Genomic DNA, 13,748 nt, shown 5'->3' on the forward strand with positions numbered 1-13,748 from the left:
TTTAGCCCATGAAGTCTTCAGATTTGAAACGCACTCAGGGAGAAAATACTCACGCTTTTATATGCCTGTCCCACTCTCCAAGGCTATGTATCAAGCCTTAGAGAGCGATAAAGTAGAGAAGTTGCTCAACCACCCAAACAGCTTCTAATTGTCATTTTAAAAACTGTGCTACAGTAGATAAATGTTAGAAGCAAATTGTTTGCTTTGGGCAACTTTTCTACTATGTCTCTCTCTAAGACTTGATGTAACTTCCCATTAAAGAGAAAGTTAGTAGTTTAGGAAGAGTTGTCAAGGGCCACGCATACTTTCATCAATTCCGCAATAATACTCCCTCATGCTCTAACATAACATACTGTAGGAGGAATAGTAGCATCCACAATCTTTCAAACATTAGGCATTCTAAAATGTCACTAGAAATTGATTAATTGGGTACAAGCTGCTTTATAGTGCCAAATGAAGGCTTTACAAACCTACTGTACAATTCATGGAAACCTGATACTCTAGTCAGGATTACGTTGATAGTCCTATTTTGGAGGTGACAGACCTAAAGTTATATTGTGAAGGTGATGAGAATGATTCTGCATGACTTGGTGGGCAATCGCTTTGGTACTAGGAATTCTAGTATAAGCAGTAGCAGGACCAGTACTAGTAGAAAGTGGGCATAGTTTGGACCTTTTACTTTCCACTACACGTAGGGTACGGGATGTTTGCTATTTTCTTTCTTTACAGAAATGCAAAAATTATTTATTTTTGAGCTTTACTTAATTCTTAAGGATTGATCTAGAAAGAAATCATCCAGCGTTTTAGGGAAAACTTTTATTGTTGACCTTTCTTTACTGGTAGAAGTACTGCTGGCAGTAATAGTACTGGGATATTCCCGTACAATGGGCCTAATTCAGACCTGATCACTCGCTAGCTGTTTTTTGCAGTCCTGCGTTCGCACAGTCGCCGCCCACTGGGGAGTGTATTTTAGCTGTGCAAGTGTGCGATCGCATGTGCAGCCGAGCTGTACAAAAAGACCATGTGCAGTTTCTGAGTGGCCCAGGACTTACTCAGCCACTGCGATCACTTCAGCCTCTCCGGGGCCGGAATTGACGTCAGACACCCGTCCTGAAAATGCTTGGACACGCCTGCATTTTTCCAACCACTCCCTGAAAACGGTAAATTGTCACCCACAAACGCCTTCTTCCTGTCAATCTCCTTGCAATCGGCTTTGCAAATGGATTCTTTGTAAAACACATCGCACGGCAACGATCCACTTTGTACCCGTGCGAAACGCCTGCGCATTGTTGTGCATACGCATGCGCAGTTCTGTCCTTATCACAGCGTTGCAAAAAACACTAGCGACCGTTCAGGTCTGAATTACCCCCCATAAACAGTACCAGTGTCACAGTATTCACAATATTCTTTTCTCTTGCTCCTATATCAGGTGAATGTACAATTAGGTAGGGAAAGGAGGGACCACAAAATTGCTACCTTGAAAATTTTGCATGCAAAGAAGCCTATGGGTAGCAAATTGGAAAGCGCTATTGGATATATGGTATCTCAGATATTTCAGTAACACTCGGGGGTAAATTTACTAAGGCTTCTAAAAATGAAAAGAGGTGATGTTGCCCATAGCATCTAATCAGATTATGTCTGTCATTTTCTAGGTCGGATGCAATAGAGAAATGAAAGACAGAATCTTTTTGGTTACTATTGGCAACATCACATGTTTAATTTTTAGAAGCTTTAGTAAATTTAAACCATGGTGTGAACATCTAGCTTTCGGCTTGTACAGCTGGCACAGTGGAACTAGTTATTTGAAACCTTCCATTGGAGAGGAAGTTACAACAACCAGCTGTTTGCTTATTGTATACAGATGGAAAAAAACCTCAAAAAAACACCATAAGATTAGGAAGATTTAGCACCCAGCTATATGCTTATATGATAGCACTGGGACATATACAAAGTACAAAACACAGGGGTCTATTAACTAAGCCTTGGCTGGAGATAAAGTGCCAGAAAATCAGCTCCTAACTGCCATGTCACAGACTGGGTATGAAAAGTGACAGTTAGGAGCTGATTGGCTGGTACTTTATCTCCGTCCACTTTATTTTCATCCAAGGCTTAGTAAATAGACCCCACAGTTCCTAAATTTAGGAGACTTGGGAAACCTAGCCTAAAAGTTGTATGTTGAAAGTAGGTTAGTAATTCATACAATAATTTGTATACCTATAATACTGTTCTGATGATGATAATTATTATTTATTAATGTTACTAAAGTATTATTTGGGTAGATGAAGGTGAGCTGATGGCTTCATATGTAGTATAGTCATCCCTTTGTTTAATTAGAGAATTACTTGCAAACTATTATGTAATGGTATAGAATCATTCTGATATTAAGTACAGTAAATCCAGGTGCCACTGCTAAATAGTAAATTGTGTCACTATAGCAGTATTTAGCTGACCGCGAGTAACCTCACCGCTGACCGCAAAGTTCCCACCATTGAAGCTAATGGAGCGGCATAGTGCTATGCGCCGTCTGAGCTCAGACGCGCACAGCCAATCAGGAGAGTGCCACGACGTGGCACTCCCTGATTGGCTGAAGGGACCCTCTGTGACAGGAGTCACGGGGGGTCCCGGCATTCGGGGAAAGGGATCCCATGTGTAAACATGGGACCCCTTTCAATGCATGGTCCGGGTAATGCGGTTTGTTTTTTGCCAAGTACGTGGATTACAAAAAAGAAGAGGACAGATCTACACTGGATTATGGTGAGTATAATTTTATTTTCAGGTACCCCGTGGATTCTACTTGGAGAAGTGGACAGAGTCGGCGTGTGAACATAGGTAAGTATGTATGTGTCGGTATGCATGTATGTAATAAAGTTTTACTTTCATGGTGTGTGTGTACTGTTTTTATTTGGGTATTTTTTTTTTCAGTAGAACTACAGGTACCAGCGGGCCCGTTTCCCCCCGCATGCTGGTACTTGTGGTTCTCCAAGTACCAGCTTGCGGGGAGGCTTGCTGGGACTTGTAGTTCTGCTACAAAAAACAATATTCTTTTATTTGACACAAGGCTATCAGCCCCCCATCCGCAGCCCTAGAATGGGGGGGACAGCCTCTGGCTTCACCCCTGGCCCTTGGGTGGCTGGAGGGTGGGGACCCCTTGAGTTAAGGGGTCCCCACTCCTCTAGGGTACCCCGGCCAGGGGTGACTAGTTGGGGATTTAATCCCACGGCCGCAGGGACCGGTATAAAAGTGTCCCCCGGCTGTGGCATTATCTCTCCAGCTAGTGGAGCCTGGTGCTGGTTGTAAAAATACGGGGGACCCCCTGTCAATTTTTTCCCCGTATTTTTACAACCAGGACCGGCTCAAAGAGCCCGAGGCTGTTTATGCTTAGGAGGGGGGACCCCACGCATTTTTTTTCTTGATTTTTAACCCATTCCCACCCCTTCCCACTGAAAAATATGCTCTGATCTCTTCATATTATTTTAGTCATTAAAAAAATATATATATTATTTTAAAAAATATATAAATAATACTTGTGGCTCCTAATAGACAAACCAAGTAGATAATCCATTCTAATATAAATAGATATGCTAATAGCAACAAAAACACACACAAAAAAACATGTTTTTAAAAATTTTTATTAGATTCCGCCACCAAAATGAGGCGGACTGAAATTGACAAAATGACTGTCGAAAAGCACTGTTGTCGAATCGACATTCTTCAATTGAATATACTTTTGTCGAAAAGCCGCATTTTTACCATTGCAGACATGTCGAATTTGACAACTGTCGAATTTCAAAAAGTTGAATCTGAAACGGACGTTTTTTTTTCCGAAAAGTACTGTATTGCATTGTCGAATTTTTTTTTGTGTCGAAAATGCCCCGTTTTTCGTCATTTGCGGCAATTCGACCGCAATTGCATATACCCCTATATCTCTTCAAAAACTTTCCTTTCTTGAAACATGTGTGGTGAACATTTACATAAAAAAAACAATAAAGGAATAAACAAAATAGTGTAATAAATTCTAAACAAAAAGAAACTCCTAATATGTGTTAATCATAAGAATGTGTGTATAGATGCTCCGCAGATCTAAAAGAAAACAGATAAAAGAATCAAACAACACAGGAAGGAATCTCTGTCTAAACACCCTAACTAGACATACAGATGTGTCCACATACACATTTTCTATTTTGTTCAGTTTGGCACGCCATGAATAGTACGGTTAATCTATTTTCTTCGAGTAGCGAGTGGATGAATTTTAAAATTTTTGTTTGCCATAATAGAATATGTATGAAGTTGAATATTAAAGAAGGAAATTTAGAAAAATCTCAAAGCATGGCTAAATCTCTGAGTCTATGGCATTCGAAGTTATGATATAAATAGAATTTAAATCCTATAGGGTTGTGGGTTCTAATTGAGATTGCTTTTGAATAAAATAATAAGGCATTTTGAAATTTAAAGGGGGACTTTATTTCTTACTGTGAGCTATATATAATGAAAGGTGATCCAATACAGACTTTGTTTCGAATTTAATATAATGTTACATGCTAACTGGGGTGCTATGTTTCTTTGTTTGTTTAATTAAGCTTGGTAAATACAGTAGGTTCGCAGCCCCAATGGAAACCTATGAGGGCTGCGGATGCTGTCGGAAACGGAGGGACTGCAGCAGATATTGTTTGGGTGCCCTTACCAGCATTTTAGATGGGTTTAGTCACTGTACACAGCTAAATTCTGTCTCTGTGGGCACAAGTGCTATAATTAATAGGTACCTGGAACAATTGAATTGCTCCATCAGGCACCCAAAAGAATGGAATTCTACCCTATGCCCATCTCGACAAAATATAGCTCAACTTGTATAAGCTATATAGGTGTGAAAGGAGCCACTTTTTTGTAATTTTTTATTAAATTATATATCTTTTAATATTTTTTGACATTTTTATTAACATTTTAATGAAGTTATATTTTACAGTATCCAACTTTCTAATACCTTGCTATACAAATACTAATGCATTCTTTAAAAAAGACCTTGCCCTAATTCACCACTCTACTGCCTAAGAAAGCAGACCTCAGAACTGTGAAGTGTTTTACAGTATCAGTGAGATCACTCATCTTTTGTTTTCATTTTATACTTTATTTTTATTTATTTTAAAAAAATTATACAGCCGTGACGGAAGATGATTGGGAGTGGAACAGACCATAACTGACTACATAGGATGAGTAACAGTAGATGGCGGATTTGGACCCAGTGTATGACAAGTCCAAAACTCAATAGTAGCAATCATTAAATTGCAGTGGTCAATATACTGTTTTTATAACTATATATTTATAACTGCATCATACAGCTGAAATTTTTCAAAGTCCATTCATTTTTCCTTTTACTTTTCAATGATTTTTAATAAGTATAACCTAGACATTACTTGATGTGCAGTTAAGTAGAAACTACAGTAAATTGTATTATTCAGGCGATAGCATACAGTGATACAGTATATGGGAAAGTAACATATTATTAACGGGATGTAGTTATGTGACCGGCGGTCTCACATTACCTCCCCCTACATCCCGCCCCCTCACTATCCCGATGGTCGGCATGCCGATCAACAGGGACTATTCCTACTTGTGGGGGTCCATGACACCCATAGAGTAAGAATAGAACTGGTGGCCTACAAGGGGCTTGCTGCGCTTGCCCCCCCCCCCCCCCCCCCCCCCTGCCAGCATTCCGCTTGCTGGGATGCCGGCATACCATCCCAGCAAGCGGAATTCTTCTGACCACCTGTCACGCAATACACACCCATTATTAACATCACAGCAAGTTGTCTGAACTGTATACTAGTGAATATGGTGCTTAATACATGCATTAATAATGCACAGCATGGAGGAATTTAAAATGTACTGCAGACAAGTAAGGTTTGTATCATGCATATAAATAATATGTATTTGTGTGAAAATGAAACACTAAAATGTACATGATATTACATTGAATTTGAACTTCATTATTAAGTTAATACCGACCGCGGCATCCTGACAGTGTGAATCTCAGCAGAGGAAAGGTAAGTATACTTCATACTTGCCTACTCTCCCGGAATGGCTGGGAGGCTCTTGAAAATCAGGTGACCCTCCCGGCCCCCCGGAAGAGCAGGCAAGTCTGCCAATTCTTCTGGTACCCCCTGCTTGGCCGCCCACTTAGTGAGTAAAGTGGGTGGGCCGGGCAGTCGATGATGCGGTTCTTGTTGAATCTAGTCATCATAGCCACGCCCCCTGCAGTATAATGCCGGCATGGCTTAAAAGACGTGACATGGTAACCATGCCCCCGTACCGTATCCACACCGCCCCCTCTCCATGTCATTGCCCTGCCCCGCCCCCCTGCTGAGCCGACCTGGCTGGTCTACCATGAACTGTTTAAATAAGATGCATACAGTATTTGTCCATACATACTTTCCTCATGAGTAAATTATTTTGACTGTTTTTTAATGTTAATGTTGCCTCAGAATGCATGGCAGGAGACAGATGGTAGTAGTTTAAAAGTAAATGTTGTCTTTGCTACTTACCACAAGGGAAAAAGCAAAATTGCTTTCACGTTTGACTTTCAACTAAATAAAGCTGTATATAATGTTTTAAAGACACCAGTGTCATTTTTTTCATTTGCTCTTACCTACTACTGAATTTCTATATTAGCCATGGTTCCCTGTAGTTGTTAAACTGAAAACTAAAATCCAAAACTGGAATGCATAGTAATGTTTTAGTTATTGTTTTTATTTGTATAGTAAGTTCAATGTTCTATTCTTTTTCATATCAAGGATAAGTATGAGGAAACGTTTCTTAAAGATGAGAAAGCAAAGTTTATAAGTCCAAAACCACATCCCGCACCGCCGCAACAAGTACAAAGGAGACCTCTCTCTCAAAGGCAAATTCAAGCTGGGGCGAAGCCGGCCCCAAAGCCCATCATCCGTGGGGTCACATTTTACAAGGCCAAAGTTACTGACGATGACAGCTACTTGGACGAACAGCGTGAGTGAAACGTTATTTGATCTCATGAATGGTTTCCTTGTTTGCCACATAAATATTTGTTCTCATCTCATTTAGAATGAATTAAGCACAGTAAAATCAATTGTTTCCAAATGACCTTGACACTTAATTTACCGCATGTTTAAAAAACATAGTCTATAAAGTTAGTGCTGGAAAGTAAATGTAGTGATATTAATTTTTTTTTTTTTTTTAATGAATGAGCAAAATATGATTGGAATAAATGTTCAACATTTAAATATGTTTGTATTGTACTCAGGTCATTTCTAACAGTAAACCTCTAGTTGATGTAATGAAAAGTAAAGATTTAGTTATTTTCTGCCATATAGGAGACCATAAAACCCAAACATGAGGCCTCATCCCTACTCAGTAAAGTGGGTGGAGTTTGCCAGGTTGGGCTTGGCTTCTAATTTAAGACACATATAACTGGAATTACTGGGTTGCTGCCTATACTTGAGGACTGTATTTCTGACCATTTATCTAGTAAACCTTGGTCTTACTATACATACAGGTTTTTTATTAACTGACAGAGATTTTGCCTGATACTGAGACACTAGCAGGCATTAAACAGAGAGGCACGATTTATTATTAGGCTGATATTTTTAAATCACTGAATATCTGGATGGTCCAGTAAGCAAGTAGTTTGTTTTTAGTTTACATACTGATTTGAAGCAATAGTAAAAAAAAAACCTAACATTGGCTATTGACTTTTTATTTATTTAGGTTCTTCTTTATCATGTGTTTGTAGTTGACATTTGCACAATATCAACATCACAAATATAGACAAGAAAAATGCTGACAATGTGCAAAATGCCGACATAATGTATAGTGGGGGTCATTCCGAGTTGTTTGCTCGGTAAAAATCTTCGCATCGCAGCGATTTTCCGCTTAATGCGCATGCGCAATGTCCGCACTGCGACTGCGCCAAGTAAATTTGCTATGCACTTAGGAATTTTACTCACGGCATTTTCATCGTTCTGGCGATCGTAATGTGATTGACAGGAAATGGGTGTTACTGGGCGGAAACAGGCCGTTTTATGGGCGTGTGGGAAAAAACGCTACCGTTTCTGGGAAAAACGCGGGAGTGGCCGGAGAAACAGGGGAGTGTCTGGGCGAACGCTGGGTGTGTTTGTGACGTCAAACCAGGAACGACAAGCAGTGAAATGATCGCAGGTGCCGAGTAAGTCTGGAGCTACTCAGAAACTGCTACGAGGTGTGTAATCGCAATATTGCGAATACATCGTTCGCAATTTTAAGATGCTAAGATTCACTCCCAGTAGGCGGCGGCTTAGCATGAGCAAATCTGCTAAAATCCGCTTGCGAGCGAACAACTCGGAATGATCCCCAGGGTTAGGTTTAAGGACATACAGTTTTGCAACATTAGCAGCAACCTGCAACTAAAATCACACCCGCTGAAACATTAGCCGCTGCCACCGCATAAGAGTTAGGCTTAGCGCATTTTCCACCGCATCAGCCACATTTTTGAACTGCCAACTGCAGAACTACCAGTTGTCAACATTGTTAGCATGTCTATATTAGAGCGGAGATGATATGCTTAATGTCAACATGCTGAACATGTCAACACACTCATGTCGACATTCTGTGGACAATATTTTCCAAACCCCTGATGACAAGATCAATCTTTTCTACAATTAAGTAATGAAAGAAAGCCAAAAAGGTTGTCTAGTTCAGATATGTATGATTGTATCAGCACAAGCCCATGCCATGCTCTATCCAGCTGATGTGCTATTAATTCAAGGACTGCTATGTAAACTGAACTATTCTTTTTATTTTTTTTTATAATTTCTTTATTTTAAAGATGTTTTCAACAAAGGGAGGGGAAGGGCAAGGGTCTTAAAGTCAATCCAGGTAAACCATGTCACCAAAACCTCAGAATGCTTGTTTGGAGTGGAAAGAAAAATATCTTCCATATTCATATTTAAGTGAAGGCACCAATCCCATATCGATAAGGGGGATGGAGAAACCCCAGCGTACCAGGATCACTGCCCTGGCTACATGATTGCAGGGGTTAAGCAGTGATTTCTTATAGCTAAAAATAGAGATGCCAGAGTAGAACATGAGCCAAAAGTCAGGACTCATGGGACCGTAGTACCCAGAAACTCTGAGGCCACGGCAAGAACTTTCAATCAAAATATAACATTGAGGAGGAAACCCACCATACGTATGTGAATGAGTTTATCATCTTCCCCATAGCACCTCCAGTAGAGAGGGGACACCGTGGGTAAAATTTTGTGTAGGATAGTAGGACAGTGATACCACCTGGTCAATATTTTGTACTAGTAGGTTTCCTAGTCCTCCATGCTAGAGGAGCAAACATTATTAACTTGGTAAACTTTCTCTTACTTTACTTGAATGCCCCTTGAGGTCCTGGTCCCATTTTTCTATAAAAGAGTAGTTTGAGATGAACAAGCTACTTAGTAGAAATTTATAGATAACTAAAATTGTGTGACAGAGGGTAGTTTTGTGGGAGCACATAGATTCAATAGGGGTCAGCTCTATAGCAAAAAAGCTTCAATGCAAAGAAATAAAGTGATGCATCTGTTAATAGACCCAGTAATCTTTTGATAAGAGAGGTGTCAGCAGAAAGCTCTGGGAAGGACTTAAATGTACCACCAGAGATCAAATGTCTGACTCTACATATCCTAGTCATCGACCAAGTAGTGATATTCTGTTGAGAGGTACAAGGAGGGAAGAAGGGGATTTGTAGGATGGGAGTGAGAGGGGAAATCAGTGAGGAAACACTGATTTTATACCACAATTTCTTCTAAATCTCCAAAGTGGGACCCACAGTCAAGTGAGCAGTGCATTCAATTGTGGTACATCAGGTCAAAATAAAAGATCATGGGCAATTGTTGCCCATCCCTGAGCTGTCGTCAGAAGAGCACTGCATATTTAAATCTAGGTTTCCTGTCCCCCCTAGACAAAATTAAGGAAAAAAGTACACAGAAAATGAGTAGAGTCCTATAGGGGCCATCTGTAATAAGTACAGAATACCTGGAAGAACTCCTTCCACCAGAGCCCCCACATAACCTTTCAGTTTGAAGACCTGCCACAACTTCAATACTAGTACAGTGTACCATCAAACCAAAATTCCTCAACTAATTAATGAGAGAAGAAAGCTTACATACCAACATTAAGTTGTTGAGTGGCAAAATGACATGAATGCAGGTGGTTCTATTTACAGTACATTTCTGAAGACATTGAGGAATTACTATTACGTGCAGAAACATAATGTTTCATACCCAGCTGTTATTACTTTTCCAGCATATACATTAGCATCATGACCAGTGAGGTCATATATATTATATTTAGAATGAGATCTCTCTTCCAGTCACCACATAAACCTCATCATAATGTGAAGCAGTGAGCATCATTCATGTATATTCCATTGGATTATTGGCTGTGCTGTTATGGCCATGAGACCTGCTCAAATTGAAGGCCTATGATGGTCATTCCGATTTGATCGCTAGCTGCTTTCGGTCGCTGTGCAGCGATGAGGCAAAAAAACAGCACTTCTGCGCATGCGTATGCGGCGCAATGCGCACGCGCAACATTTTATTACAACGACAGATGTAGTTTCACACAAGGTCTAGCAAAGCATTTCAGTCGCACTGCTGGCCGCAGAATGATTGACATGAAGTGGGTGTTTCTGGGTGGCAACTGACCGTTTTCAGGGAGCGTTCGTTAAAACGCAGGCGTGCCAGGAAAAATACAGGTGTGGCTGGGCGAACGCAGGGCGTTTTTGTGACGTCAAAACAGGAGCTGAACAGTCTGAAGTCATCGCAAGCGCTGAGTAGGTATTGAGCTACTCAGAAACTGCTCAAAAAAACTTTGCCACCGCTCTGCGATCCTTTTGTTCACACTTCTGCTAAGCTAAAATACACTCCCAGTGGGAGGCGGCATAGCGTTTGCACGGCTGCTAAAAACTGCTAGCGAGCGATCAACTCGGAATGACCACCTATGCCTTTGTTCTACAAGCCCTCCTCTGCCCTTTTTCTCCTCCTCATCATCATTGCACTTCCTCTCACCTATGTTGTGGCATACCGTTTCAAGGGTTCCCAGGTAATGGAGAGTGGGGCTTCCCTATTGGTGGAGAGTGGGGGGCGCCAGCATTGAGAACCGCAGTAGCGTAATCACATCAAATGAAGAGTATGATCAATCGTCACCTTTTAAACATCTTGCACTGTGGCTCATTGCCCAGCCAGTGCCTGATTAAGAATTAACAATGCAAGCTATAAACCGAGCTAAAATATTACTTAAAGCAAAGGAAGGTGTCATTTGAATGTAAAACAGTAACAATTTAATAATAACATATAATAAAACAACCAATTGAGGCCTCCAAAATAAAAGCAATTGCTGATCAGTAAAGATGTATTAAGTCTCTGGGCATAAATGAATAGTCCTGAATCGGGATATCGGCCACTATGCCCTAATAGGGAGAATGATCCAGCTTGTAGAAAATATTACCGGCTCTGTGGTCGTTCTTTTTGATGATCCAAAGTAGCAATGGTCCAAAACAGTAATGGTGTCTAATGTAAAATAGCTCTTATCCTCATCCCACATATAATATGCTGGAAGTCCCAGATGTAAGCAATGTCCAGATGAAGATAAAGTAGCTCCTTGTAGCAATGCCTACTGACCAGGAACAAGTCACATGATGTGATTCACTGGTAATTTGCAGCTTTATCAAAGGTTATTATTCAGAGGTGGATGTAATGCAAATATTTGCATAGTTGAGTGGTTATTTGTTACTGCACAAAGAGTCTTCAAAATGCCCTCGGCACATGCAATCCCCTAACTGTATGCACAGACAGCTATTGGGTACAGGGTCACTGGCATTAGAACTGGTGGTGCAAAATAATGAGTGTTTCTGGGAGGTGGCCTGAAGTGAATGCAAAGGCCATCTCATGGGTATGTTATGGCAGTAGCAGTTAATGGCCATGTTTAGAGTAATTTAAGATGGAGGCACTGCATCTGCCATAGGCTGGCGCAAGTGTCAATGGTGCACGCTATGGTGTGCTGATTGTGAAGTGTTTAGAGCTACCACGGGAGCTGCTCTGACCATGGCCATTCAAAGTGGTTGTCTCAGGGCTTGCTCAATCTGGTGCATGCTAGTACACAAAGGCTAAAACTAGAATTTGCATATTAGCACCACTGCAACTTTACAAAAGTTGCAGCTATTACCACCCACCCCTGAATCAGGCCCTCAGTGTGCAGGTGGGTAAGCAGGAGGAGGTAGGCATAAGAGGAGGGAGGGGAGGCCAGGATGAGGCAGGTTGGGTAATGAGGTGGAAGAAGGTAGGATGCAGTAGGAGTCAGGTAGGTAGAAAAAAAGTGAGGCGGTCGGCGGACCTCCCATACACACAGCCAGATGTGCTGATATATATGTACAGCCGACGCAATATGTCTGTGAACTTTTGCTTGAATGGCCGATATATTGCCTAGTGTTTACTCAGAATAAGTTAGATTGTGATTGAAATCCTTTAAACTACAAGGATTAATTCATGTTATCTTTTTTAGGGCTTGATCCTATTAGGTGCAAAGTTATTTAACTAGGGAGCAGGGCAGGGGAGTTTGGCGACCAGCAGTCAGCTGCATATCAAACTTATCTTAGGGGCTGTGCACTGCATTGATAGGCTGCACATCTCCTGTCTAATTTGATTGACCATACTCACAGTTTTGGTGTGCAAAAACTGACCTCTTCATTTCGCATTCAACGAGCCTTCAAATCACTATGCAGCTTCTTTTGAGGAGAGAGGAGCAGGGGAAAGTGGACGGCCAGCAGCAAAACCTTTTACAAGCCCTCTTCTTCCTTTTTCTATTACTCATCATCATTGAAAGGCTGCTGGAGGGAGTGGGACACAGGGGGAGGTGAAAGACTTCTGGAGGGAGTGAGATATGGGGAGGTAAGATACTGTTGGAGGGACACAGGGAGATAAGAGGCTGCTGGTGGGAGTGGACAACAGTGGGAGGTGAGAGGCTGCTGGAGAGACACAGGGGGAGATGAGAGGCTCCTATGCACCAGGGTAGGTGAGAGGCTTCTGGAGGGACATGGGGAGGTGAGAGTCTGCTGGAGGGACACAGGGTAAGTTGATATACTTTTGTACAGACACAGGGAAGTGAGTGTCTGCTGAAGGGACAGAAGGGGAGGTGAGAGGCAGCTGGAGGGACACAGGAAGAGGTGAGAGACTGCTGGAGGGACTGGGACATGGGGACATGAGAGGCTGGTGAAGGGAGTGGGACACAGAGGAAGGGGAGAGGCTGCTGTAGGGACATAGTGGGAGATGAGAGGCTGTTGGTGAGACATAGAGGGATGTGAGAGGTTGCTGGAGCTGGGGGAGGTGAGTTGCTGGAGAAATACAAGGGAGAAGTTAGAGGCTGCTGGAGGGACACGGGAGGAGGTGAGAGGCTGCTGGGGGAGTGACACAGGGGTGGATGAGAGGCTGCTGGAGGGACACTGGGGAGGTGAGAGGCTGCATTGATAGGCTGCATGGCTCCTGTCTCATTTGATAGTCACTTCTCCTCACAGCTTTGGTGTGCAGAAACCAACCCCTTCATTTTGTATTCAATGAGCCTTAAAATCACTATGCAGCTACTTCTGAGGAGGGAGTAGCAGGGAAAAGTGTATCCAGCAGAAAAACCTTGTACAAGCCCTCCTCTTCCCTTTTCTCTTCCTAGCCATCATTGCACTTCCCTACACCTATGTTGTTGCATAC

The 13,748-nt window shown here is 41.8% G+C and overlaps 1 protein-coding gene across 1 annotated transcript in view; it reads left to right on the forward strand.

Moving 5' to 3' along the window:
- The window catches only part of OLFML2B (olfactomedin like 2B), a 296,438-nt gene that overhangs the window by 203,424 nt on the left and 79,266 nt on the right, over positions 1-13,748 (forward strand). Inside the window, exon 5 of the mRNA XM_063940271.1 lies at positions 6,786-6,996. Within this exon, the coding sequence (XP_063796341.1) occupies positions 6,786-6,996 (211 nt within the window). The remainder of the gene's footprint in view (positions 1-6,785; positions 6,997-13,748) is intronic.

The sequence above is a fragment of the Pseudophryne corroboree genome, chromosome 9, assembly GCF_028390025.1.
Source record: "Pseudophryne corroboree isolate aPseCor3 chromosome 9, aPseCor3.hap2, whole genome shotgun sequence".
In the NCBI taxonomy this organism is placed as follows: domain Eukaryota; kingdom Metazoa; phylum Chordata; class Amphibia; order Anura; family Myobatrachidae; genus Pseudophryne; species Pseudophryne corroboree.